Source organism: Acomys russatus, chromosome 27 (genome assembly GCF_903995435.1).
Source record: "Acomys russatus chromosome 27, mAcoRus1.1, whole genome shotgun sequence".
Classification (NCBI taxonomy): domain Eukaryota; kingdom Metazoa; phylum Chordata; class Mammalia; order Rodentia; family Muridae; genus Acomys; species Acomys russatus.
The window spans coordinates 8,150,484-8,177,210 of record NC_067163.1 but is presented as its reverse complement, the minus strand read 5'-3'; the positions used below and the strand labels follow the sequence as shown (position 1 = coordinate 8,177,210).

At 43.3% G+C, this 26,727-nt stretch overlaps 1 protein-coding gene across 1 annotated transcript in view; it reads left to right on the top strand.

Annotated features, from left to right (window-relative positions):
- The window catches only part of Erich1 (glutamate rich 1), a 66,434-nt gene that overhangs the window by 23,539 nt on the left and 16,168 nt on the right, over positions 1-26,727 (top strand). Inside the window, exon 3 of the mRNA XM_051169702.1 lies at positions 3,694-3,828. Coding sequence (XP_051025659.1) covers positions 3,694-3,828 — 135 coding nt within the window. The remainder of the gene's footprint in view (positions 1-3,693; positions 3,829-26,727) is intronic.

Sequence of the window (26,727 nt, the reverse complement as noted above, 5' to 3'; positions counted from 1 at the left end):
TTGGGAGGAAGACGCAGACAGATACCAGAAGAGGAAGAGGAAGAGGATCACCATGGGTAGAAAGGAGACACATGGGCCCAGAGGAGGAACTCTAAAGTTCCTCGTGGAAAGACATGGCCCAGATGAACAACCTTAGCAAGCATTTTGGGACTATGGATGGGAGGTAGCCCAAAGAGAAATTATTAGAAGCAGATGGCATGGGATGGAGGCTGGGAGATAGTGGAAGGTAGCTTAGGAGTTAATATCTTCCATGCCCCCGGTGAATTAAGGCTATTCTAAAATATATCAGGTGTCTATTTTTTTTTTTATTGATTGACAGCAGGCTAGATAATACAGCCATGATAACTGTAACCTAATAATAAACACTTACCAGACCATACCATTAAATTAACAGCAGCAGATGTAGCTCAGAGGAGCTGAGCACTCTGTAGTCACCAGCACTATGATTTTTCCAGATGCCAGAAGAGAAAAGATTCAGGGGAGCCACTCTCTGTGGACATACACAGAAGAGAGGTTCTACTAAACCACAGCTGGGAAGAGAGGGGAAGTGGGTAGAAGAGCAAAGGGGCAGTAGCAGTGTGTGTGGCCTCAGGTGAGGAAAGGGTGAACTCAGCCTTCCTGGCAGTATCCCACAAGTGAATAGAGCTGCTCAGAGCATATCCCTTCATCTGCACAGGGATTGCCAACCTCACCAGCTCTCCTCGGTGTGTTACTAGAGACGTGGGGGCTAATGGCTTTCGTTGGTAAAGGGAGGCTCCCACTTGCCTTCCTGTGTCTTCAACCCTCTCCTGGGAAGACCAACAATCTAGGGAGCTGTGCTGGCAGTTACAACACATGCTGCACTGCGGGGAGGTGATGGACTATAGAAACAAATGGCTGCTAGCCACGCCACAAAGTGGAACCCATCTTGTCCTTGCCTACGCCTGCGCAAAAGGTCTGACACCTACTTTATGAAAGCGTAAAGGTCATCACACCAAACCATATTCTAAACAAAAGACTATAGAAAATTAGAGCCAGGCATTATTACTCACAGATAGGCAAACTGGGGCCCAGGGTCATGGTTTCCCACATTTCCTGGATGTCTCCAACTGTGGCAGCGATGTCATTTGCAGCTTAAAAACCCATCCATAGAGTCAGCACATGGTTTCCAACCAGGGGTGGACTGTCTCCCTGACATGGTCCACTTCCCGAGCGCATCCTTGGGCGTGTTGTTACTTTTCATCGTGTGAGCCGACTCTTGCTTCACCCCCACGTTCCTGCCTAAATCCATCCCAGTAATTAAGTGAACAATGACATTTCTAAGTTCTGTTTAACTTTCTTATTAAGAAAGATTTAGTGGTTAAAAGCTTCCAAAAATACTCTGTGAAAAATGATCAAATGTTGATGTTTCGAGATAGGATTAGTATACATGGAAGCACATCTCCATCTGCCCTGGATCCCAGCAGGAATGGCGTAGTGATTAATCAACTGTGCGAATCAAATCAGCAGAAGAACCAAAATCCTGGCAACATTCTGAATACTTAGGCTCCAGAGAGTGAAATATATTGATGGCAGAGCAATTTGAAAAGGTTTCACGGATTTTGCAATTACACATCTTAAAAGCACATCTTCGCTGTGTTGTTTTCTTCAATCTTGATCATTTTTGGTTTAAAATAAAATTTAATTGTTGTTTAAAATAAAATGCTAGTTAATCTATGGGAGACTAGTGTGTTCGCCGTGTGTGAGAGACACTTCCACACAGTGTAGGTGAGAAGACAAAGGTGAAGAGGGTTGATGAGAAATGTTGACGAGTGTGGAGAAAAGCTTTTCAGATCAGCAGTTCCATTTCCAAACACTTACCAGAAGAAGCTAACTGGCCAGAGGTGCAAAAGGATGCACATCCAGCGAGGGCAGAACCATGCTTCAAATGCAAAACAGCTTCATTTATTTGTATTGTATGCTTGATCCTTATGTAACGACACTATTTTGGGACACTGCGCAAGCTTTGAGAGGCTGGGCTAGATGGGGGAAGTAGATCTCTGGGGCACAGGCCTTGAAGTTTGTAGCCTGGTTTCTTTTTCTGTCCTTTTTGTGCTTCTTGCTCCAAGGAAATGTACACAAACAACCTTACTTTGCTGCTCCCACAGCCACGGGCTACTCCTGTGCCTCTCCAGCCACTCCCACAGCCACAGGCTACTCTTGCGCCTCTCCAGCCATTACGGACTAAAGCTTTTAGCTGTGAGCCAAAGTAAATACTTCTTTGCTTGCAATACTGTGAGAGCCGGGCACAGTGGCACACACCTTTAATCCCAGCACTCACGGTGCCAGAGGCAGGCGGATCTCTGTGAGTTCGAGGCCAGCCTGGTCTACAAAGCAAGTCCAGTATAGCCCTGGCTACACAGAGAAACCCTGTCTCCAAAACAAAACAAACAAACAAACAAAAGATAGTTGTCAGGTACTTGATCACAGTAGCGAAGAGAGTAAGGGATGCAGATGGCTGTAGCCACCGTTCACAACTGTGACCATTCAGAGCCACCTCCCACATGCAGAATTTAGGACAGGGATTAAAAGATAAATACAACCTGTCCATAGCATAGAATATTTTGTACTATTAAGCTGGCAAAAGTCCTATATACTGTGTTGCATTATTTTATGATACTATACTTAATTTAAATGTTTATATAATACATAGAATCCATGTAAGTTATATGTTGCCTGATGTTAGAAAGATATTATTTGTATTATATATGTATTTCTATGTCTGTGTATCTGTATGAGCTTGTGACTTAGAATATCTGTATGCACATGTTGGTCTAAGAGGGTGTCCATGTCTATGTGTCCCTTTAACCTTTTTCCTTATGTTCACTCTGTTTCTTAACAATTAAACTTTATTATACAACCCAACTAGCTTATACAAGAAGGAAAAAGATTAAAGGGACAAAAGAGTGAACCTTCCGGTATCCGTTCCACGGGACGGGTCCTTAGGTGTCTCTCTGGCCCCTGTGCTGCTCCCCATGCGCTCCAGCCCAGGCTGAACTTGTTGTTCTCTCCTCCCCAACTGCCTGAGGGTCTATTAGAAAGACAATAGTCCAGGTGGGGTTCCCAGGTCTGCTTCCTGAATTCCAGACCCAGGATGGCTCCACTCAGTGTTCTAAGTGTGAGGAGACTGCGTCCACATCTCTGTACATGTTACATGCGTTCTAAGTGTGAGGAGACTGTGTCCACATCTCTGTACATGTTACATGCGTTCTAAGTGTGAGGAGACTGTGTCCACATTCTCTATAAATAAACAGACATGGAGACAGAATTCAGAAGAAACTAGGTGCAAAACGGTTGTAAGATTTATGTTATGATAATAAAGAGTATGTTGTGCATATTGTTTATAGTTTCTATTTCATATTCAGACTTAGTTATGTTTTGTATTATCTTACAAAAACTCACAAGTTTACATTTTGACTAACCTAATGTGAATTTAAGAAAATGTGGATGGCTCACTTGTCATGACTGGTCACATAGCCGACTTGCTTTCCTGACAGAACACTTAGCTTTTTAAATTCAGCGTTTATGACAGGGATTTGGTTTTATTGAGTTACTTGATTTCTTGTCTTCACTGAATTTTATTGGAGAAACAATGCTAATGTAATCAGGGCAAATAACTGTCTGCCTGCATTGTGCAATATTTACTAGTGCATGCTGTGCCCCTCTTCTTTACAGATGGTGACGTTAAAATCCAGCCTGAACGTCGGCTCTACACTGTGAGTTTGCCTCCCCAAGGGTATATTCCTTGTGTGCCAGAACCGACCAGCTGCGCAAATTTCGAAAATGTTTCCAGTGGTGGCGACACAGAAGGTAAAAAGTTTGGACAGGAGGAAAATTGAGCATGGTTTCCATCATTATTTTCTAGTATTACATCATTTTCTAGTCTTGTAAATTAACTTCTAAACTTATAATTTGATGGATATGGGTAAGCGCAGTATTGTGTAAAGTAGGCAGTTAGATACTTCATAGCCATTAAAATGATTACAAACTAGAAATAATGGAAGAGAACTTTAGACAGAAGTTAAAGTTTGGATAAGATTTGTTATCTTTGGTCGGTTGCTTGGTTTGGTCTGGTTTTAGGAGTTTGTTTGTTTGTTGGAAGACAGGGTTTCTCTGTGTAGCCTTGGCTGTCTTGGAATATCTTTGTAGACAAGGCTGGGCTCCAGCTCACAGCAATCCACCTGCCTCTGCCTCCCGAGTGCTGAGATTACAGGCGTGTGCCACCGAGCCCAGCTGAGCACATCTGTTAGCATATGAGCAATCTGGAACCGGATGCATCACACTGCTGATACTCATCCTGGTTTAGTAGAACTTTGGCCATGAGTTTCTAAGCTTTTCAGTTTTGCTAAAAATTGTAAAATCAAAGAATTAACATATTTTATAGCTCTTTTGAGAAAAGATTAGCCTCTCATACTTGTGTGTATTGTTGAGTATCTTAGTGGAAGGGTATTCCAATGCAATTCATCATTGAGGTAGAAGTATTGGTGTTTCCAAATGTTATGTTTTTATCTTAAAATTGAAATGGTTGGCTTTCTTTTTGAATATTCAATTTGGAAACATTTAAAATAGGAACTTATAATCTTTAAATAAAGACCTCCCACTGCAAGATGATTCCTTTCAAGTATAAGTTAAGAAAGTCTGTACTCTAAATCTTAGTTAATTTGACTATCAGGAAATTGTGCTTTTTCTAACACAATGATCTTTCTGGTTTCCTAATTGGAAAAATCAGAAACTGAAAAACCACAGTTGAGATAACTTAGAAATCATATATCCATTGTTTCAGGCCATGTTGAAAATCTTTGAAATATGAATTATCAGATAAGTAATTTATTTAGGATTTTTTATTATTTATGAAATTTTTCTGTGTGCTTATGGAGACTGACTATCTTGGTGAATATGTCATTATGAACTCAATGTGTTTCATCAGAAAGTGTGTTGGGTTCGTTCCTGTGCTATTATGTGCACCTGGTTCTCACTGACGCATCCAGTATACAGTTAGTTCACCACAGGCCTCCATGTAGTCACTGGATTCTATGTAGTTGACTCAGGTGCTTACAGTTGACTCTCCTGTGGCTTTATGCCCACTTGGCACTCACTCACACACCATGGCACGGACTTGCTTTCATTCTTCTGCTATGTGTAGGTGGCTGTCACACGCCGTCATACACCTTTAGTCCTTAGTCACATACCATTGCAAAGAGTCAGCTCTCCCTCCCTCCCTGCGTACACTTACCTCTCCCATGCCGCTGAATGAAGTTTGCTGTCATTTCTGTGAAATCGAGCACAGTGGTCTCTGGCTCGTGTGTTCTGTAGGCACGTGGTTCTCACGTGCCGTTGTCACACAGTTGGTGCTCATCCCTGCACTGCCGTTGCTGTTGCACGTGGTTATTTACTCTCACCTGTGGTATTCACTGAGTTCCATTGCTGATATTCCTGCAGGAGCCTAAAGCAAGGAACTGTACTAATTAAGAAAGCCTGTGTATGAACGTGCAATCATCTTCCTAAGCTAAAGGCTGGGGCTATGCTAAGTGAGATTCTTTTAGGAATTAGAAACATATCCATGCCAAGTTGGCAAATACGTCTTTCTATGAGGTTTTTTTGTGTGTGTGATTTAGTGTCTCTGGGCCCTTAAGTAGTTACCCTCTTCCTGTGGCGTGCAGCTATTGCCGCCTCCTGCAGACAGGCTGCTGGGAACTGTTGTGGCCTGAAGCAAACAGAGCTGAATTGAGTTCTGAAATGAAGGCATTAGAATTCGTTCCATTGAAATTGCAATGGCGATTAGACAGAATCATGGTATTGTTCCTGTAGCTTTGAGTCATTACAAGTTACATTTTTAATAGGTTGTTAGTCAGAGTGTTTCTACAATTCATTTTCTTCTCTGCTTCCTGGCTCCGAGGGCTAAATATGTCACCTTTGTTGTAGATGGGAAGTGTGGGTGATGATCGTATTTGCCCTGGACCAAATGAGCCAAAATGTAGGGTCTTAGGGCAGGACAGTCCCAAACTACTGCCACTACCTCTTCTTCTTCTTCTTCTTCTTCTTCTTCTTCTTCTCCTCCTCCTCCTCATCCTCCTCCTCCTCCTCCTCTCATTTCTTTTTTCTGTTTTGAGAGAGTCTTGCTTTTTCACCTAAGCTGGTGTCAATCTCACAGTCCTCTCTCCTCGGACTCCCCAGGAGCTAGGATTACAGGGGTGTTTTACCATGCCCAGCTCTCTGAAAGGGGCCTCCACTTTCCTAACCTAAACGCCACCTCTGTCTTGACACCTGGCCCTGCCCACAGAGGGTCTGCCAGAGACTAGCCTGCTGCTGCCTGCATCACACACAAGTCCCTGCTAGAGGCCCTGTCATGAGTCGCCATGAACTGAAAACATCACTCCAGTTTCTCAGGGTGTCTTTGAACAACTCATGGGTCTAATTAAGTTAAGAAATTGGCATCTGAACTTTGAAAGCTTATAACTTACACCTGAATGTTTTGGGTTTTTTTTTTTTCTAACAACTTATTTAAGTGTTTTTCATTATATATTTTATAAAATGATCATTTAAGGACATTGAAGTGACAGGGTTGGAGGAAGTGTAAGAATCTTCACTTTTACTCATGTTAACTGTGCTGCTTCTCCAGAAGCAGCATTAGGAGTCCTGGCCTGCATTGCACCAGGCTGGGGTGAGGCTGAGCACACCCTGTACCCAAAAGCACAGGCTCCCCAGACCTGAAGATGAGGCAGTGTAGCAAGTGCTGTTTGCTGTGGCCCCACTAAAGAGCTCAGCCCCATGGGCACAATGACACGAGAAGTATAAGGACTCTGGGCATGGAAGGAGCCGCCACGCTTGCTGCCCTTTCCTGGGACTGCAGGGCTTCTAGGGGTCTGGAGGAGTCCCCTGCTAGTAGATGCAGAGCCCAGAACCTACAGCTCCTTCTGGTAACCACCATGATCAGATAAGGATAGAGGCATCCAAGAGGCTGTCATGCTAGGCAAAGAAAGCAAAGGACTAAGGGTGGGAACGCGGTTGGGTTGTCCTTGCTGTTCACAGGCGCATCCCAGTCACTGTCTTTCATTTTGGTTTAGTAGGACTGACAGTAACTCCTAGGACAGCTGAAGATGAGACCCACCGTTGATTGCCACTGTGTCCCTTAAAGATGAGACCCACCGTTGACTGCCACTGTGTCCCTTAAAGATGAGACCCACCGTTGACTGCCACTGTGTCCCTTAAAGATGAGACCCACCGTTGACTGCCACTGTGTCCCTTACCAACTGCTCCCCCCTATGTTTGCACTCTGGGTTCTTCCCTGCAGTGTAAGCTGCAGCTCAGACCAACCGCTCAGCAGCACCCCCTCCCTACATAGCAGCAAGTCTTGTGTTTACATCTATGTCTAGAATCCTTATGGCTCTCATGTTGTGCCCCCAGGACACTAGCTGAGCTCTTCAGCAGGGCCACACAGCAAGCAGCACTGAGTGCATTCATCATCTTCAGATCTGTCAACCCTGAGCTCCTTTAAGCTCTGGCTGTGTACTTTATCCCTTGTCCCTAACACATGGCCTACCACCTTATGAGTAGTGAGAATTCAGGACTTATTAACCAAATCCATTAGTTTGTTTTAAAGTGTGTGTGTGTGTGTGTGTGTGTGTGTGTGTGTGTGTGTATGTGTGTGTCTGCGTGCGCGCGCGCGCGCGCGCGCACGAGCCCTTGTACAGTGAAGACAGGGATGTGCTCAGAACACAGGCTGTCATAGGACCATCCCTCTCACTCAATGTCTTACTTGTTTCATTGCTTTGAGGCAATCTCTGGCTGTAACAAATACGGGCTATGGCTTGCAGCTATTTAGGAACAAATGGGAGTAGGAACGGGGCAAGGGGATGTTTTGTAAAGCTGACTTCTAATCTTTAAAGGTATATAACAGGCCTGTTCCATACCCACCCTATCCATTGGGTTAAACTAAAACACAGCCTGCTCTCATCCTCGGCCTCCTCCTATCCTTGTGCACTCACAGCATGCATTGGTTCCCAAAGCCAGTCACTCCAAAGCCAGCCTCTATAAACCCTACCAAGAGAGCCTTTCCGTTCTGGCTATTTTTCCCTAGAAATTATTTAGTGTGTTACTTTGTTCAGTGTTGGCCCATCTGTAGGGTGCTGTCCTATGTGAAGTTAAGTGACCTTTTGCAGTGGTAGTGAAATTACTTTGGGATGTCTGAGGTCATAAGTCATGTTAATCCTCAGCGTATGCTGATCCCAGTCACAGGATCCTGGGATTTCAGGTGTCATCTAGTAGAAACACACAAGAGACAGGAGCTGCTGACTAGAGACTGACACACCCTCTCTGTAGTCTGAAAGCTGGTCTCTGAGTGGGTAGGAAGACACAGAATAACCAGTTAATTTTTAGAAAAAATATCTAGTGTCCCCAGCATGCTCTCTTCCAGGTTCCTGAGTGGTATGCCAGCCAGCAGCATACTTGCTGAGAAGAAAGTGGATTGCAGGTCTGCAGAGTCCAGTCCAAGGAAAACATGAGTGGATCACTCAGTGCATTAGGTTTGGAAAGTGTTCAGGTCTAGTCATAAGAAATTTGGACCTAGTGTGTATAACATGACACAAAAGCAGCATCTTAGCATCTCATTCTCATAAGCGTGTTCGTTTAAAGTCGATAACACAGAGGATGGGGTTAGAGAGATGACCTAGCCAGTAATCTGCTTGCTGTACAGGCACAAAAATTTGTGTTCTCTCCCAGAATCCACATTAAAAAGCTAGGCAGTGACATGTGCTTGTAATCCCAGCCCTGGGCAGCTGGGGACAGGAGAACCCCTGTCTAGCCAGTGTAGTGGAATCACTAAGCCCCAGGCCAATGAGAGACACAGTCTCCAAGATGTTTTCTGGCCTACACACACACACACACACACACACGTATGCATGCACATACACCTGTGTGCATGGACACAGACATACACATGCAGCTTTGTGCATGGACACATACACATGCTTGTGCACACATTCATAACCTGAATGTTTTGGTATTCGTTTTGTTTTTGTTTTGTATGTAAAACTTAAAGATCTTTTCTATAGATATTGTGTGGTCACTGATATACCTCCAGGTGAAAAGCATTCAGTGCTAGAAGAACATTTTTTGTAACAAATCATAAAGGAATTTATTTTAAACAACTTTTGGCATTTTACTATCTATTATCAAAGATAATATTAAAGCAAGCCTTATTCATAATAGCCAGAACCTGGAAACAGCCTAAATGTTCCTCAGTTGAAGAATGGATAAAGAAACTGTGGTACATTTACACCTTGGAATACTACTCAGCTATTAAAAATAAGGAAATCCTGAAATTTGTGGACAAATGGATAGAACTAGAAATAATCATACTGAGTGAGTTAACCAAGAAGCAGAAAGACTCACATGGTATATACTCACTCATAATTGGGCACTAGTCCAAAAGGCATGTCCCATGAAAGTCTTCACTTACCAGGAGATTGGGATAGAAATGAGGGCATCCTATTGGGACTCTAGGTAACAGAAATATAGGAGAATGGGGAAAAAGAAGTATCCAGGGGGTCCTAGAAACCTACAAGAAGAACATCATGATGGGTGGCTCTGGGCCCAGGGGGGTCTACTCAAACTACTGCACCAACCAAGGACAATACAAGCTGTGACGTCGAACCCCTACCTGATCTAGCCAATGGACAGGACATTTTCCATGATTATGTGAAGAGCGGGGACTGACTCTGACATGAACTCTGGTACCCCATATTTGACTACTTCCCCTTGGTGGGGAGGCCTGGTGACACTCAGAGAAAGGATAAGCAGGCTACCAAGATGAGACTTGATAGGCTGTGACCATATAGTGGGGGAAGAGGTCCCCTCTGTAGGGAAGGGGAATAGGATGAAAGTGGGAGGGAGGGAGGGAGGGAGGGAGAAATGGGAATGTACAAGTGATGGGATAACAATTGAGATATAATCTGAATAAATTAATTAAAAAGATTAAAGCAAATTTGCATACTAAGGAGGTAGGTATGCTTATTCATTTTTGCACCAGGGCATTAAATCTTAGCTGAATATTTGGTGTCGCAGGACATAGTGTTTTGGTTATTCTTCTCACTGACAGAAGTAATGAAAGGATGAAACTGTATGGCTCACAGTTTGAGGAGATCCAGGCCATCGAGGCAGTGAAGGGACAGCAGCAGGGCCTTGAGGCTGCTGGTCATATTACTCCCACAGTCTGGAAGCAAAGAGAGACAAATGCCCTATGAACTTTGACCTTACAAACTGTACACTGATGATTGTGCTCCTCAGTCACCCTTGTGCTGCAGCCGCCAAGACGCTTAGTTTCCACATTTCATTGTATCTGCTCATGTGTGATTGTTTCCCGGACCTAGTTCATTTCCTGACAGTTCAGTCTCCATCTTCCTCCTTCTTCTTAGACTGTTTAAAACATTGACTTTTCTGAGCTGTACCATACCCTTTTTGGGAGTACAAGTAACCAGTACTTCAGGAAATGCCTTTTCTTTTTTCTCTTCTCTTATGTTATTATTATCTCTTATGTAATAATAATAATTATTATTATTATTATTAATATTTAAAGTAATGGGCTTCATTATGGCAATTTCATGCACATTCTGTTCTTATTTGTTCTTCTCTCCCACTGCTGTCTCTTGTCCCTCCACCTCATCCCCTGCCCCGACGTGCTGGTTCCCTTCCTCCCTGCAATAGTCCCCCCTTGCGCTTTCATGCCTCATGTATAAACTATTGTATAAAGTATGCCCAGAATAAACCATTAAATGCCTCTGTGTTGGGGAGCGTGCTTAAGCCCTAATGTTATGAAGGGGGGAGGGAGAGGGAAGGGAGGGCCCCTGCCATCTAGGCACTCTCGTCCTGCTTAGGCCTATTTCTATGCCAACCCCCAGAGTAGTTGAGTTGTCTGGGAAAGTGCTGAGGGCCAGCATGGAGGGGAAGACTGCAGCCTGCCCAGAGTGACAGGAGGCAGAGCACAGAGCATAGGCACAGAACTGCTCATGCAGCACCAATGGACCAGCAGATAGGAAAGCAGGGCCACTAGGGCCCCATGACATGGAGCTACCAAGAAGACGCCTAGCTAGTGGTTGGAGGCAGATAAATAAGGAATGAGTCATTTTGGAACCAAACTTTCCAGGGCTTTGAACATTTTGACTCGGTTTTGTCCTGGAGCTGGACTACCACGTGTTCCCCAACCCGCCCCTTCCCGCTGATGGCAGACCCAGATCTGTGGTGCATACATGGTCACTCCCAGGAGAGGTAATGAGGAGCTTAGCAAGTGGCAGAGAAAATCCAGCAGTGCTCTGGAGGTGCTCGTGAAGTGTGAGCCATCAGGTTAGGTAATCCTTTACTAGCATGAGGGACAAGGAAAGGTTTTGTGCAACCAGGCTTTCTTAGTAGCAGAGAGGTGCCAGCAGCTTACATGGGTGGACAGGCAGGCAGGCAAGACTGCTTTTGAGGCAGAGATCCCTGTGGAAGAGGAATGGCCAGAGCCACCTGTGCTGTTTTGATTTGTTTTGTTCTGTCTTGTTTTTCAAGACAAAGTTTCTCTGTGTATTCTTGCTTGGCTGCCATGGACTTGCTTTGTAGACCAGGCTGCCTCAAACTCACAGAGATCTGCCTGCCTCTGGATCTCCGAGTGCTGGGATTACACGCATGCACCACCATGTCCAGCTGCCAGTATCTTTCTAAGTCTCTGGATAAACTCACCTGGTGTGACACAGTAACATCCAGAAGACCTTAGACTTTCAGCAGTTAGGGTAGAGTCTGTTGAAAGCCTTATAAGCTAACTGAAGCTGGATCATCTAACATTTTCCAAGAAATTGTGTGACCAACTCTGTGTGGGGACATTGTATCTAATTATGGCAGGTTGGTCTCCTGACCTGGGGGTGTTGTATCTAGCTGTGACAGGTTGGTCTCCTGGCCTGGGGCATTGTATCTAGTTGTGACATGTTAGTCTCCTGACCTGGGGACATTGTACCTGGTTGTGACAGGTTGGTCTCCTGACCTAAGGACATTGTATCTAACTGTGGCAGATTGGTCTCCTGACCTGACACTTGGTCTTCTTCCTCCAAGATCATCACCATGTTTGCTTGGAAACCCATTCCTTTCCCTCCCATTTTAGAATTTCAGTCACGTCAGATTTGCTGCCCACTCCCCTATAAGCCTTGAGCTGGTCACACTCAGTGTAGCAATCAACATGACACAGTGACTTCCATCTCAGTATCTGCTCATCAGCCAGTGCAGGCATGTACTAGAGTGTGTGAGCACACTGGGATATTTGAGGAGTTGAGTGAGCATGTTCAAGTCCAACCCCAATCTGGAGCTGCCTCATAAGATAGAATGCTGTTTTATATTTAAACTGTCATGGGGAGCCAAATCACAGTTTTCTTGGAGACAGAAACAATGTAATATTAAATGTCACCCTGGTAAAATATATCTTGTTTCAACATTGAAATATCTCTTCATGCCTCTTTTGTAGGTTTCTTGTGTTCTCTGGCGATGATTTAAAACCTTGTAGATCCATGTTGTCTAACCACTCCTCCCAGTGGGAAAACGTTCGTCTTAGGTCACAGGAATGTTTTTAGAAATCCACCTTTTACTACTGAATACTCATGGCTCAGTTTGTTTCTCATGTCCTAGATTTGCTAGCCACTTAAGTAGCTGAACCAAGGATGCAGCTCTGCAACAAGCCATGATGCCTTGCCCCGTCTCCTTAGAAACAGCACTAATTTCAGTTCCAGCTCTACAGTGAGCCCCTGGTGTCCAAGGAGCCTGAGGTCCTACACATGCACTACTGACAATACCACTGGGTGATGTCTGGAGTGTATTCAGCTGCTTGTCCTAACCACCACTTTCTTCGCTTTAAATCTCCATTTCCCCAGCTAAGTGAAATATTCTGCTTAGCTACCTCCCCCATTCCCTTTTCTGCTTTCAGATCTTCTCATCTTATTACCAAGGATGTATCATTTGGAACAAAGTAAATTGATAGCTATTTGTGAGGATAGCAAGCTCACGTGGTTCTATGGGTAAGCTTCCTGGCCATCATGGCTGTGGCTTCCATATGATCTAATGAGAAAGACACAAGCCCTGCCTGATGGTGGAACCAGACCACGTCCTAGAACATCATCAATCTACACAGAATGGCTGTGCTTACAAATTACACCAGGGGAAAGCCGAGCCAAGATTCTTGGTATTGTGTGGCCATACAATGGGGGTAGCAGGGTGTCCTGATAGACTGATAGAAAAGTTGAGTTTTCCTCAGGTTCAACAAAGCCCTGGCTTAGCAAGAAGTCACATTCCTGTATACTGTATATGCCCAGGATATGAGACCGGTTCATTGTACTGTGTGTGGACATGAGGCAGAACATTTAACTCTGTGGACATCTGGCTTCTCCCTCAAATGAGATGAGGTGACTGTGAGTGAAGCTACAGATGGAGACAACCCCAATTAAGCCATGTATTTCAGTACTTGGTCCCCAATTGGTAGAACTATTTGGGAAGGATTAGGAGGCGCGACCTTGTTAGAAGAGGTGTGTCACTGGGGATGGGCTTTGGGGTTTTTAAAGACTTGTACTATTCCCAGCCTCCCCCCACTCCCTACCATGGTGCACATGAGGTCAGAGGACAGACAACTTTGTAGAGTTGTTTCTCTTTTTCTATGTGGGTTCTGGGGCTCAAACTTAGGTGGTCAGGCTTGATGACAAGGACCTTTACCACTGAGTCATAGTGCCAGGCCTATGCATTATTCCTATATATTACCCATGAAATACGGAAGGAAAATGCTTCCAGACACCAGGAAAGCATAGGTAGTTATTATCAACAGACAGCGCACAAGCAGGGCCATCGTATGAGGGCTGATGAAACAGGGAAGCAATATGATGGCCTGTGAACTTGGAATGTCAGCCTCGTTATCTTCATGTGCCCTGCCAACTCTTACTTCCAAGGTAGTCCCAGCTCAACAGGGACACTGCTGTTCATTAAAAACCTGTGACTGAACCAGCAGCTGCCCTTGAGTTTGTCCAAGAGATGCTGTGTAAAGGGCCTTTCAGTCGTCTTCCACCAGGTGGCTCTCTTGCCCTCCTTCGGCCATGGCTCCTGGGACTTAGAAACTCCTGACTAGAGTGAGCTATAAGTTTGTTTTAAACTCAGATGTCACAGGGTTTGAATCATAAAAGAATATTTTTATAAGATTTCTGTTTCAAAACTTTCCACACAAATGGCCTACTTGAACCTGTGGCTGTCACACTTGTACCCACTGACCTGGGCAGTGACGGAATCTTGGAGCTCACTGTGTTCTCTTGGGTTGTAGAAGCCACTGCCCGTGGGATATGGAGTAACTAATTGACAGCTCACGGACTCCTAGTTAAGACTCGAGAAGAACCAGTGCTCTGATTTAGGTTCACACTCATCTTTCTGATTGGAAGAGTTAGAAAACCTTCTTGGTGATGGATACCAAGAGTAACCCGGATGCCCAGCAGATCTAAGTGAACCAACTTTACTACCTTGGGCTCTGGAATGTGTTGGCTCATGTTTATGAAGATAAACAAGTAGACGCTTTTGGCATCTACAAATAGGAAGCATTTGGCTTTCAGAATACAAGGAAATCTCCTCTATGATCTTTATTTCTGTCTTACCTAAAATCTGAATTGTTTGAAAACCTTCCATGTAGATGTTGGATCTGCAGAAACACCTCCTACAGGACCCTTCCTAATAGAGAGCTAGTAGTCAGTAAGTGGGGAAAACAACAGATTTTATCAGTCACACAGACCCAGTGATGACACAGCACAAGTAGTCATATGGGTCAACTTCGGGAAGTTCAGGCAAGTTTATGACGGACTTGAATTTTTAAGTTCATGCTCTATAGGTAAGAAGAAATTGGCAAGTAAATAAGAGGACTGGTTTGGATTTAAATAGAGTAATTAATTGTGAGTGATACCTAGTTTGTTTGGGGTGACAACTATTCTGAAGGGTCAAGCTTGACATGTCTCCTAGACTATAAATTATCCTCCTTTGCCAAGAATTTATGACACATATGACCTAGTCCAAAACCATATGTTTAAAAATAAATTTTTTAAAAAGTAAACTATTTTCTCTTAAAATATGTTCATGAGTGTAAGACATGAGTTTTGCTTGATAATGTAATACTTAGCACCACAGAAGAAAATAAATGGATCTTGATGTGGGCTACATGTCATCTAAGCATAAAATACCATCTTCAGAAGAACCATTAAACTATGCATCCAAATTAATGAGGAACTCCAGACTAAATAGCACCAAAATGTTAAACTTAGGAAACAAATGTTAACATTTCTCTCTGGTAATCATAAGTTTGGGATAGTTGGGGTTTCTTCCAGTAATTTGTGTCAGACCTACACACACACACACACACGGAACATGAGCATTGGGAACAAGTACAAAGTATTGAAAGGTTTCAGTGACTAGTTGTTATTTCTGATAAAGTAGTTGGTTCTGTTTACTCCCAGGAAAGGGGGAGGACAGAGAATGCATCTTAGCAATCTAATAGCTAATGCCAGGAAGAATTAAAGGATACCAGAAGCCCAGCAATTGACTAAAGGCAGTGGGAGACCCAGTCACATCCTCCTAGAGAGATGGCTATGATGGGAGAGTCCTGAAGCTATTTTCCAGAGTTGAGAAAAGATACTGGGCAGTTGTAGTGTGCTCTGGTGTGACTGTCACCTCCACTGTCTGGGGATATGGGTATCAGTGCACTCAGTGCATCAGCAGTAGGCAGGGGTCCAGCATGCCACTGTCTTAGTTAGGGTTCCTACTGCTGTGAAGAGACACCATGACCTCATTAGCCCTGGGTAGTTGGTTAGTTCTAGTGCCAGTTATGATTTCCCTCCTGTTGAGAGGGCCTTAGTCCAGTTAGACAACTGTTGGTTACCACCAACATGGGAGTACCACTGTTGCACCTTCAACAGTAGCTTACCGTTCTGGTCATTGTTGTAAGTAATAGGTGTCACAGCTGGGTAGGACTATTAATTGCTTCCATTCCTTGGCAGCTTGCATAGTATTACCTTATTGTTCTGGGATTCACCTAGACTGCCCTACTCTTCCAGCTGCCCTCCATCAAACCCCTCCCATGCTTCCCTCTCTCAAGTTGATAGCCTCTTTTTCTTTGGTTATCATTGTTGCATACATATGTGTGTGTGTATATATATGTATATGTATATATGCCCAAATATACCTTTGTCTATGGTTATTGTGGAGAGCAGTGTCCACTGAAGTGGCATTACTTTAAGATATGCGTGCACACACTTAAATATAAACTAATATGATTCCTTGAAGTTTTATCAAATGACTTTAATGTATTAGTTACTTTTCTATTGCTGTAATAAAACACCATGACCAAGGTAACTTCTAAAAGAGAGTCTCTATTTATTTGGGCTTACAGCTCCAGAGAATTAGAGTCCATAATGGTGGAAGAAGGGCATGGTGGCAGGAACAGCTGAGAACTCACATTTCAAACCACAGCCAGGAGACAGAGAGCACACTTTTAATGGCAAAAGCTTTTTGAAACCTAAAATCTTGTCTTCCCTGCCCCCGTGACACACCTTCTCCAACAATACCACACCTCCTAACCCTTCCCAGACATTCCTATCGACTGTACCAAGTATTCAAACATGAGCCTATGGGGACCATTATCAAAACACCACAACCAGTATTGTTTGTCCCTCCTCCTCCCTCATCCTTTTGTATTGACCTCCTTCCCCCCTCCCCCATTTGGAGCTTCCTCCCTATTTTTGCATTTCTCCCTTTAAATCACCTGTATCCTCCATTCTTCTCTCTGTTGCTCCCCCCATGGTCCCTTTTACTTGCCTGGTTTCTGCACTTACTCCAGGGTTGTGTATTGATATCTGAAGACTTGGATCCTGGAACACAGATGAGAGAGAACATGTGCCATTGGTCTCTCTGTGTCTGTGTTACTCAGTCAATATAATCTTCTCTAGGTCCATTTGAATAAATGCAAATTTCATGATTTCATTTTTCTTTACATCTGATGAGTGTCCCATTGTGTACGCTACCACATTTTCATTAGCCATTCATCTGTTGGAGGATATTTGGGTTGTTTCCATTTTCTGGCTATTGTGAACAGAGCAGCAATGAACATGGTATTGTTGGGTCATACGGTAGATTTATTTTTAATTTTGGAGACTCTCCCTACTCATTTCCAGGGTGACTGGACAAGTTTGCGTTCCCACCAACAGTGAACAGGGCTCCTTTTCCTCGTGCCCCATCCAGAACTTACTGTCAGTTGTGTTCTTGATCTCATCCATTCTGACTGTTGTGAGATGAGATCTCAATGTATATTTGCCTAACTACTAGGGGTGATGAATGCTTTTAAAGGTATTGCTTGGCCATCTTAATTTTCTCTACTGAGAATTCTTTTTAGATCCAGGCTCCTTTTTTAATTGGACTGTTTGTTCCCTTGACTCTTTGGAATTTTTTTGTTTGGTTTGGTTTGGTTTGGTTTGGTTTGGTTTGGTTTGGTTGTCTGTTTGTTTGTTTTTCATTGCTTTGTTAGTTCCTTATATGTTCTGGATGTTACTCCTCTTTCAGAGGCGTACCTGGCAAACCTTCTCTCTCATCCTGTGAGTTTCTTCTTCACTCAGTGATTGTTTCCTCAGCTATACAGAAGCTTGTTAAGTTTACGAGGCTCCCACTTGTCAGTTCTTGAGTAATGGGTCCTGTTCAGAAAGCCCTTTTCTGTGCCTGTGTTTTCTAGGGTATTGCCTATGTTGTGTTTTTTCCTAGATAGAAAATGTTAGCATATCAGGTTTCTGAATGAGGTGTTTGATCTACTTGGAGCTAATTTTTGTTTAGGATGGTACATGTGAAACTAGACTCTTCGGCTTGGGGCATCCAGTTTTCCCAGCACCACTTATTGAAGCTGTTGTGTTTTCTCCAGTGTATGTTTTTGACCTCTTTGTTGAACATGCAGCAGTTATAATAGTGAATACTCTTTGGGTCTTCCGTTTCACCACCATTTTCTGGATTTTGAACCAGCTCCATGCTGTTTTTTATCAAGATAGGTCTGTTACTATATGGAGTGGATGGAGTCCTGAAAAAATGTGCTGCCTTTCCCAACTGCTTGCTCATCTCCATCAGAACACAGTGTTCACCAACACCAACTGTCTGTGCATGTGTCTGTGTGTCTGTCCTTTTTTCATCACTGCCCAGTCAGGTTTCTGGGACCCAGCTGCCCAGGTCTTGGCACTCTATGGTAGATCTAGAATGGCAGTCCTTCCCTCCCACACCACACCCCACACCCCCTGCCCCCAGAATTAATCGTTTTACTCATGCTGTTTGGCTGTCTGAGGTCTTCTCTGGTTCGATATGAATTTGGGGATTTGTTTTTCCTTTTTCTGTGAAGAATGTTATAGGTATTTTGATTGGGGTTGTATTGATTCATTGTGTAAGCTACTTTTGGTAGGACGGTCATTTTTACAATATTGAGTCTACCAATCCAAAAATTTGAGGTGTCTTTCCATTTTTAATGTCTTTGCCAATCTCTTTCTTTGGAGATTTGAAGTTTTCTTTGTACAGATCTTTCCCCTCCTTGGTTAGGTTTATTCGATCTAGGATCTAGTCATTTCAGTGAACTTTAGGTTCAGTAAGAGTCCCTGTCTCAAAATAAAGAAATAAAAATAGATGACAAGCAATTGAGGAAAGACATCTAATACCAACTCTGGCTTCTGTACCTACCCTCACATACGAGTGCACACAGCCATACTAACAAATATGTGCCCCACATATAAAACAACACACACTTTTAAGCGTGCATTCAACAGGTGTTGGTTTAACAGCCACCGTACACATAGCATTGTCTTCTTTTTTATGGTTTTCTTTTTTGTTTTAAGTTTTTTCTTTTCCCTCCACCAACTCTTCTCAGATCCCCACCTACCTATCTTCATCCTCTTTCTCTTAAAAAACAAAACAGGAAAGAACCCCTCAGAACAAAGTGAAAACAAGAACAAAAAACATGGAGTCTCTTGAGTTGTCCACGTGTCCCTGAGCATGTGATCTGTCCTAGCAGTGAGTGACATGCCCAGTGGCACTCCATTAAAGAGAGCTGGTTTTCATTCTCCTGGCAGCTGCGATTACAAACAGAGCCTTGGTTAGGGATGAGACTGGGCCCACTTGCCCTTCTCTGTGCTGGAAGAGAATTCAAACACTTACAGAAATATTAACCTAGAAAATTTGGACGTCACTTCAGTGATCAGAGCTTTTTCAGGAAGGAATTTAAGCACTAATCTTATTGAAAGTAGTTAAATAGTACATATTTGTCCACATACTTATCAAGTATTTATAAAGTAAATATTTAATTTTGCAATGAATGTTTCTTCTTTAAAAAGAGCTAAAGTTAGTCTTTCCTTAGATGGCATCTGCCCTAGTTAGGTTTGTTGTTGTTTTGGTTTGGTTTAGTTTGGGTTTGGTTTTTCTGAGACAGGGTTTCTCTGTGTAGCATTGGCTATCCTGGACTCACTTTGTAGACCAGGCTGGCTGCACACTCACAGAGATCTGACTGCCTCTGCCTCCCCAAGTCCTGGGATTATAGGCATGCGCCAGCCACTGTGTCCAGCTAGGTTTCTTATTTCTGCGATAAAACACTGATCAAAACCAACTTGTAGAGAAAAGAGCTTATCTGGCTCACAGGTTACAGTCCACCAGCAAGGGAAGTCAGAGAAGGCACTGACAGCAGGAATCTGGAGCCAGGAACAGAAGCAGAAAAACTGGAGGAATGCTGTTTGCTCCCTTCCCCTGGCTTTCTCTGCTGCCCTTCTGTTAGAGCCCAGGCTCGATGCATAGGGATAGTACTGCCCACAGTGGGCGGGGCCTTTCTACATCAATGAGCAATGGAGAAAATGCCCCATAGATATGCCCACAAGCCATGTGATGGAGGCAGTTCTTCAGTGAGGTTCCTTCTTCCCAGTAGTGTCACGGCAACAACAAGACTAGGCAGCGCAGTATCCGATTATTATCAAGCATTGGCATTTAAAATCATGAAAAGGCCAGATTGTCATGCGTTAATCCCCGTCGCCTCCTGATGCCCCATGTATTCGGAACCGTTCAGGAGGACAAGCTCAACTGAACTACATCCCGTAACTGAGGCTGTGTTAAAGCAAGCTGCGGAGTTGATCAGAAGGCCATGACTACTCAAGTATTTAGTTCCACCAGCAGTTTATGCAGAAGTAGATGCCAAACAGCAGCTAAGGGAATTTCAACAAAGTCAGATTTTTTTTTTTTTTTTTTAAGATTTATTTTTTTATGATGTATACAGTGTACACCTGCAGGTCAGAAGAGGGCACCAGGTCTTATTCTAGATGGTTGTGAGCCACCACGTGGTTGCCGGGAATTGAACTCAGGACCTCTGGAAGAGTAGTCAGTGCTCTTAACCTCTAAGCCATCTCTCCAGCCCCCATGTCAGATGTTTTTTAATCATAAGGTCTTGAGAGGTATTTCTTGCAGATAGCATCTTTTTAAACTTAATGCTTCCGAAATTATAAACAGCCAAGCCTCTGTGGTTCCCTCATGCGCATTTTCATATAGATTTTATTTGCCTTGTGTACAGAGGGTCAGATTGTGGACCTTTGGAGCTTTGAGTGCACGTTTAGATAAAATCCCCTAAGGAGGCAAGTCAAAAGGCTACTCCACACAGCCCAAGGGCCCACATCTCTTAGAGAACAGAGAAGAAGTGCCCGGAAAGGCTGTTCCACACAGTCCAAGGCCTGCATGTCTTAGAGAACAGAGAAGAAGTGCCCGGAAAGGCTGTTCCACACAGTCCAAGGCCTGCATGTCTTAGAGAGCAGAGAAGAAGTGCCCAGAAAGGCTGCTCCACACAGCCCAAGGCCCGCGTGCCTTAGCAGAGAAGTGCCCTGAAAGGTTTCGTAAGTTGCTCACGTGAAGCTTAGTTGTCATCTCCTTCCGGACTCTTGTTGCTCTCTGTGTGATCTTCCTGGCATCTGAAAAATGGAGCCTTGGAGTTTTCCTTTTCATTCATGTCAGCTTGAATCTACTAGCAAAACTTAAGCAGCTGCAAGAATGCAGGGGTCAAAAATGTCTGTCTTGGTAGAGGCCATTACACAGGGAGCCACATCTGGCCAAAGTGCAGAGAACGAGTGGTTGTGGGGCACCTGGCTGCAACTGAGACATTTTCAGTACAGCCCCCTCAGCTGAGATTCAGCACTAACCATAGGCGTGACTCTCTGCTGTGTGCTTTCATGGGAGAGGCTCCAGCGGGGCTCCTGTACAGCGAGGCTCTCGGCTAACTTAACTATAGTCACTGCCTCTGACCGCTTGTTATATAGGCAACAGGAGGAGTTGATCTAATAGCACAGATCATCTTATCCGCAGCTATGTGCAGACAGAAAGTGAACTGTCCAGCTCTGTGTGACCTCTGGTGAATGGTGTGAACTTCCGCTGGCTGGTGACCAATGTGCCCTCTGGGGTTTTGTTGATCTGTATGTTTGGTCAGTACAGCTATTTCCATGGCGAGAACGTGTGCAGTCCCGATCTTGACGCTAAGAGTGGATTGCAAAGCACAATAGGACCAGAGCTGGAAGAGGCTTGACCTTAGCATTGGTGTGTTCTCATTGCCCTGGTGGATTCAGATGCTCAGGGTAACCAACTCCCTGGTCTCACAAGGTCTTCCTTGCACAAGAGCTCCTCTTCTGCATGGAATGTGCTCGCCTGGCTCTGCCCACCCTGGTGACAGCTAGTCCATACCTCCAGGAGCCCTGAGAGCATGCTAGCAAATGTCTCCACATCTCGGGCTTCACCGGTGCAGCCGCAGCTTGAGAGCTCCTGTGAGAACACCTGACAGAAAAACAGAAGGCGAGAAATCCCTGCGTGTTTCCTAGAGTCTTTGAGATGGTTACCATGGAGCCATCTCTCCATTTTAGCAATTAAATAAAACAATTTTTTTTTCTATTTCCATAAGATTTGTATCAAATAGGCTCTTAATCTGTTTTCTGCTACTATAAGGAATGCCAGAGGCTGTGTAGTTTTTAATGAACTACTGTGTGTTTGCCACATGTTTCTGGAGCCTGGGATCTCTTAAGATCAAGAGGCCACAGCTGATGAAGGCATTTGTGTCCTATCAACTATGGTAGAATGTAGGACAAGATGGCCAGGAATGGTAAGAGGCTACACTCATCCTTTCAGTAGGCGCCTTCTTCATCAGTAAAGGCAGAATCCATTCCCAAAAACAGCATTCCCATGGCCTGACCTCTCCCCACAGGTCCTGCCTCTTTATACTGCTGGGCTAGGGTTAGGTATCCAATGCAGAAACCTCAGGGATACGTTTACATCACTTAAACTAGATTTTATTTATAAACCTATTTTTCTAAGTTCTGTTTTAAAGTTTTACTTAAAAAATTATAAATGATGTTTAATGGTTTTTAGAACTGTTATCAGACCCTTCACCAGAGCCAAGTGCATCTCACAGCAATTCTGGGAGCTCCAAAGAGAGTAACTCACAGACACCCCTACAGACCCTGGCCAGCAATAATGTAGTACTTAGGCGCCGCCGTGATGAAAAATACAACTTAAGGGAAGAAAGTCTCCTTTTGGCTTACAGTCCATCGTGTGGAAAAGCATGGCGGCTGGAGTGGGTCAGAGAGTCTGTGGCAAGCTTGCCGCAAAGGCTTCTCCCATGGCACCAACCAGGCGTCCTACTCTCAGTGTCTGCTGCCCACCATTTGGCATTCAGACTAAACATGGAATACAGTGGATCGCTGTCACTGTGTGGGCCTGTGGCCTCCTCTGGTGCCATGGTGGGCCACTCTCACTTTTGGGACTGTGTTTGAGGCCTCCAAAAGACACAATATATTAACGGGAGCACATCAACATGAGTCACTGAGGCAAGTGCGTAAGGATGAAAATTGAATTCAGTGATGCAATTTACAAAATTACAAAATGAGCTCTTTTATTTCTGTTTATTTTGTCCTCCCTCCTACTCTCTTTTTAAACCGTCTTCATGTATTTGATTAATGTTGTTTCTTTTCTGTGTCATTTGCTTAATGGTGCTCAGTACTAAATGAATGTTTTTATCACTTTGTCACTGTAGATAAAGAAATGCAATTTGTTAGCTTAGAAATAGAATGATCTGACTTTAACCTGTAAATTGCAATGCAGCCACCATTTGCTATCCTAAGTTTGCTGGCCGAACTTCTCATCCTCTGATCTGAGCACTATGGGGTGCTCCCTTTAACAAGCCATGTGTGTAACTTGCTACGAGTATGGTGGGCAGAGCTTGAATATTTAACAGTTTTAGTTAGAACTTCCAGAAAAAAAAATCTAAAACTTATTTTTACATTTAAACTGAGAGAAAACATCATGTGAAAGTTTACAAATTCTATTAAATAATTCTTCTTTCATGATAATAAATATTTTCTAATCATTTATTTTATAATGAAACTGACAAGCAAATCTCTATATTCTAGATAGGTACACAGTTCATTTTGTAGGTGTTACCTGTAAAGTATAAACAAGCAAATAAATCGATTGGCTGTAACAAAAATCCTTCAGAAATAAAGGCTTGCCACAGAAATGCAGCTGTGCAGTCGTATGCAGAGGATAAACACAGGCTTGCAGAGAGCGGACAGTGAGCTCAGCAGAGCAGATATAGAACTGTCAAGGGGCGTGCTTTGCGAGTGTGAGCTCAGTAGTGGCTGTTTGTCTTTTCATGTATACTTCCATTTGGATGATGAGATCCTGGCCGGACCTAACAGGTGGCTGGGCGTCTACAAATGCCAAACACAAGCTTGCCAGTTTTAGTTAAAGCACTGAACACATCAGGTGCTCAGAGCTGAGGAAATAGTGGAGGGCCTTTGGTTTCTGTTCAGGCAACTGGAGATTTAATAGGAGGGTGGGGAAGGGGAAAATATGTTACTGGGGGCCCTGCATCTCTGCATACATCAATAAGACCAGCCTTGTGTGTCACTTGCACTGTGAAACGTAGTCCCCTGCTTACCCACAGTAACTGGAAGATGTGTCTCAGCTGGAGCCGTCTTTGGTTTAACCTACAACTGACCCCTCACCTTTGCTACCCCACCATGAAAAGTCCATAGGAAAGAACCCAGCCCTATTCTAGGGACTCAGTGTCAAAATACCCCCAGCTGTCAATCAAGGCTCTTCCCTCTTTCCCTTCTATCAGGATCAGTGTGTGAGGTTCATGTTGAGGCCTTTGGTTCATCTGGACTTGGGTTTTGTGCAGGGTAATAGATATAGATCTATTTGCATTCTTCTACATGCACACATCCATTTAGACCAGCACCATTTGTTGAAGATGCTGTCTTTTTTCCAGTGTGTATTTCTGCTTCTTTATCAAAACTCAGGTGTCCATATGTGTTTGGAGTTACATCTAGGCCTTCAATTCAGTTCCATTGACCTCTTAATGCCTGTTTTTGTGTCTGTTTCTATGCCAATACCATGTGGCTTTTATTACTACTGCTCTGTAGTACAGCTTGAAATCATGGATGGCGATACCTCCAACAGTTCTTTTATTGTACATGATTGTTTTAGCCATCCTGGATTTTTGTTTTTCTATAAGAAGTTGAGAACTGTCCTTTCAAGGTCTATGAAGAACTGTGTTGGAATTTGATGGGGATTGGGTTAAATCTATAGATTGCTATTGGTAAGGTGGCCATTTTTACTGTGTTAATCCTACCAATCCATGAGCATGGAAGATCTTTCCATCTTCAGACATCTTCTTCAATTTCTTTTTCCAGAGACTTGAAAGTCTTGTCATACAGGCCTTTCACTTGCTTGGTTGGTGTTACACCAAAGTATTTTCTATTATTTAAGTTTATTGTGAAAGGTGGTGTTTCCCTGATTTCTTTCGCAGTCTATTTGTCATTTGTGTATAGTAAAACTACTGATTTTTTTTAAAGTTAATCTTGTATCCAGCCACTTCATTGAAAGTATTTATCAGCTGTCGGAGTTCCCTGGTAGCATGTTGTGGGCCACTTATGCACACCAGCATCTCGTCTGTATCCCCTTGATCTCCTTCAGTTGTCTTGCTGCTTTAGCTAAAACCTCAAGTACTATATTGAATAGAGATGGAGAGAGTGAACATCCTTGTCTTGCTCCTGATTTTAGTGGAATTGCTTTGAGTTTCTCTCCATTTAATTTGATGGTGGCTATAGGCTTGCTGTACATAACCTTTATTATATTAAGGCATGTCCCTTGTATCCCTAATATCTCCAGAATTTTGTCATGAAGAGGTGTTGGATTTGTCAAAGGATTTTCTGATCTAATGAGTTGATCATGGGTATTTTTTTTTTTCCTTTCAGTTTGTTTACACGGTGGGTCACATTTACTGATTTTTACGTACAGAGCCATCCCCTGCATTTCTGGGATGAAGCCTACTTATCATGGTGGATGATCTTTTGATGTGTTCTTGGATTCAGTTTGCAAGTATTTTATTGAGTGTCTTTGCATCTTTGTTCATGGGTGATTGGTCTGTAATTCTCTCTTTCCTTGTTGGGTCTTTGTGTGGTTCAGTTATCAGGATGACTGTGGCCTCATAGAATGAGTTTGGTGATGTTCCTTCTGTTTCTGTTTTGTGGAATAATTTGAGGAGTTATTAGCATTAACTCTTCTTTGAATGGTAGAATTCGGTGCTAAAAATCATCTAGCCCTGGACTATTTTTAGCTGGGAGACTTTTAATGACTGCTTCTATTTCACTAGGAGCTGTAAGTGTATTTAAATTATTTATCTGATCTTAATTTAATTTTGGTAAGTGTTACCTATTGAAAAAATTATCCATTTCTTTTAGGTTTTCTTATTTTGTGGAGTACAGCTTTTTCAAATATGTTCTTATGATTCTCTGTATTTTCTTGGTGTCTACTGTTATATCCCCTTTTCATTTCTGATTTAGTTAATTTGGATATTCTCTCTCTGTCTTTTAGTTGGTTTGGATAAGGGTTTGTCTATCATGAACACGTTAACACAGGAGATGACTTTCTGAGCAGAACACCAATAGTACAGGCATTCAGATCAACAATTAATAAATGGAACTTCATGAAACTGAAAACCTTCTGTAAGGCAAAGGACACAGTCAGTGGACAAAGTAGCAGCCTAAAGAATGAGGAAAGTTTTTTTTACCAACTCCACATCTGATAGAGGGCTAACATACAAAGTATATAGAGACCTCAAGAAACTAGATAACAAAAAAAAAAAAATTAAATAATCCAATTTTTAAAATGGGGTATAGATCTAAACAAAGAATTCTCAACAGAGGAAACTCACATGGCCAAGGCTTCGAGTGGAGGGACTGGGTTGTATTCAATTGAATGATGTCCAAGGGGGTCCATGAAAATCCCCAAAGAACCCAGGCTGATGCTAAGACAAAAGGTTGTTCTCTGCACACTGACAGTGGGGCTCCATTGCTGGAAACAGCACCCACACAACTCACTGAACGTGAGAAGTCGAACTGGTGCCTCCATGGAACCTTCACCTCTGTTCTAGTCTCTTTGGTGTGGGAAGGTACTCTGCGGACTCCTGAAAGAGAAAAGTGGACGCCTGCCCGGCCACAAAACCTTTACCTGCATTCTGTCCTGCTGCATAATAGGACTCAGCAATGGTGGCACAGAAATTGTGGAAGTAACCAACCAATATCAGTTTGACTTAAGGCCCATTCCATGAGAAGGAATGTATACCCAACACTGCTTGGGTAA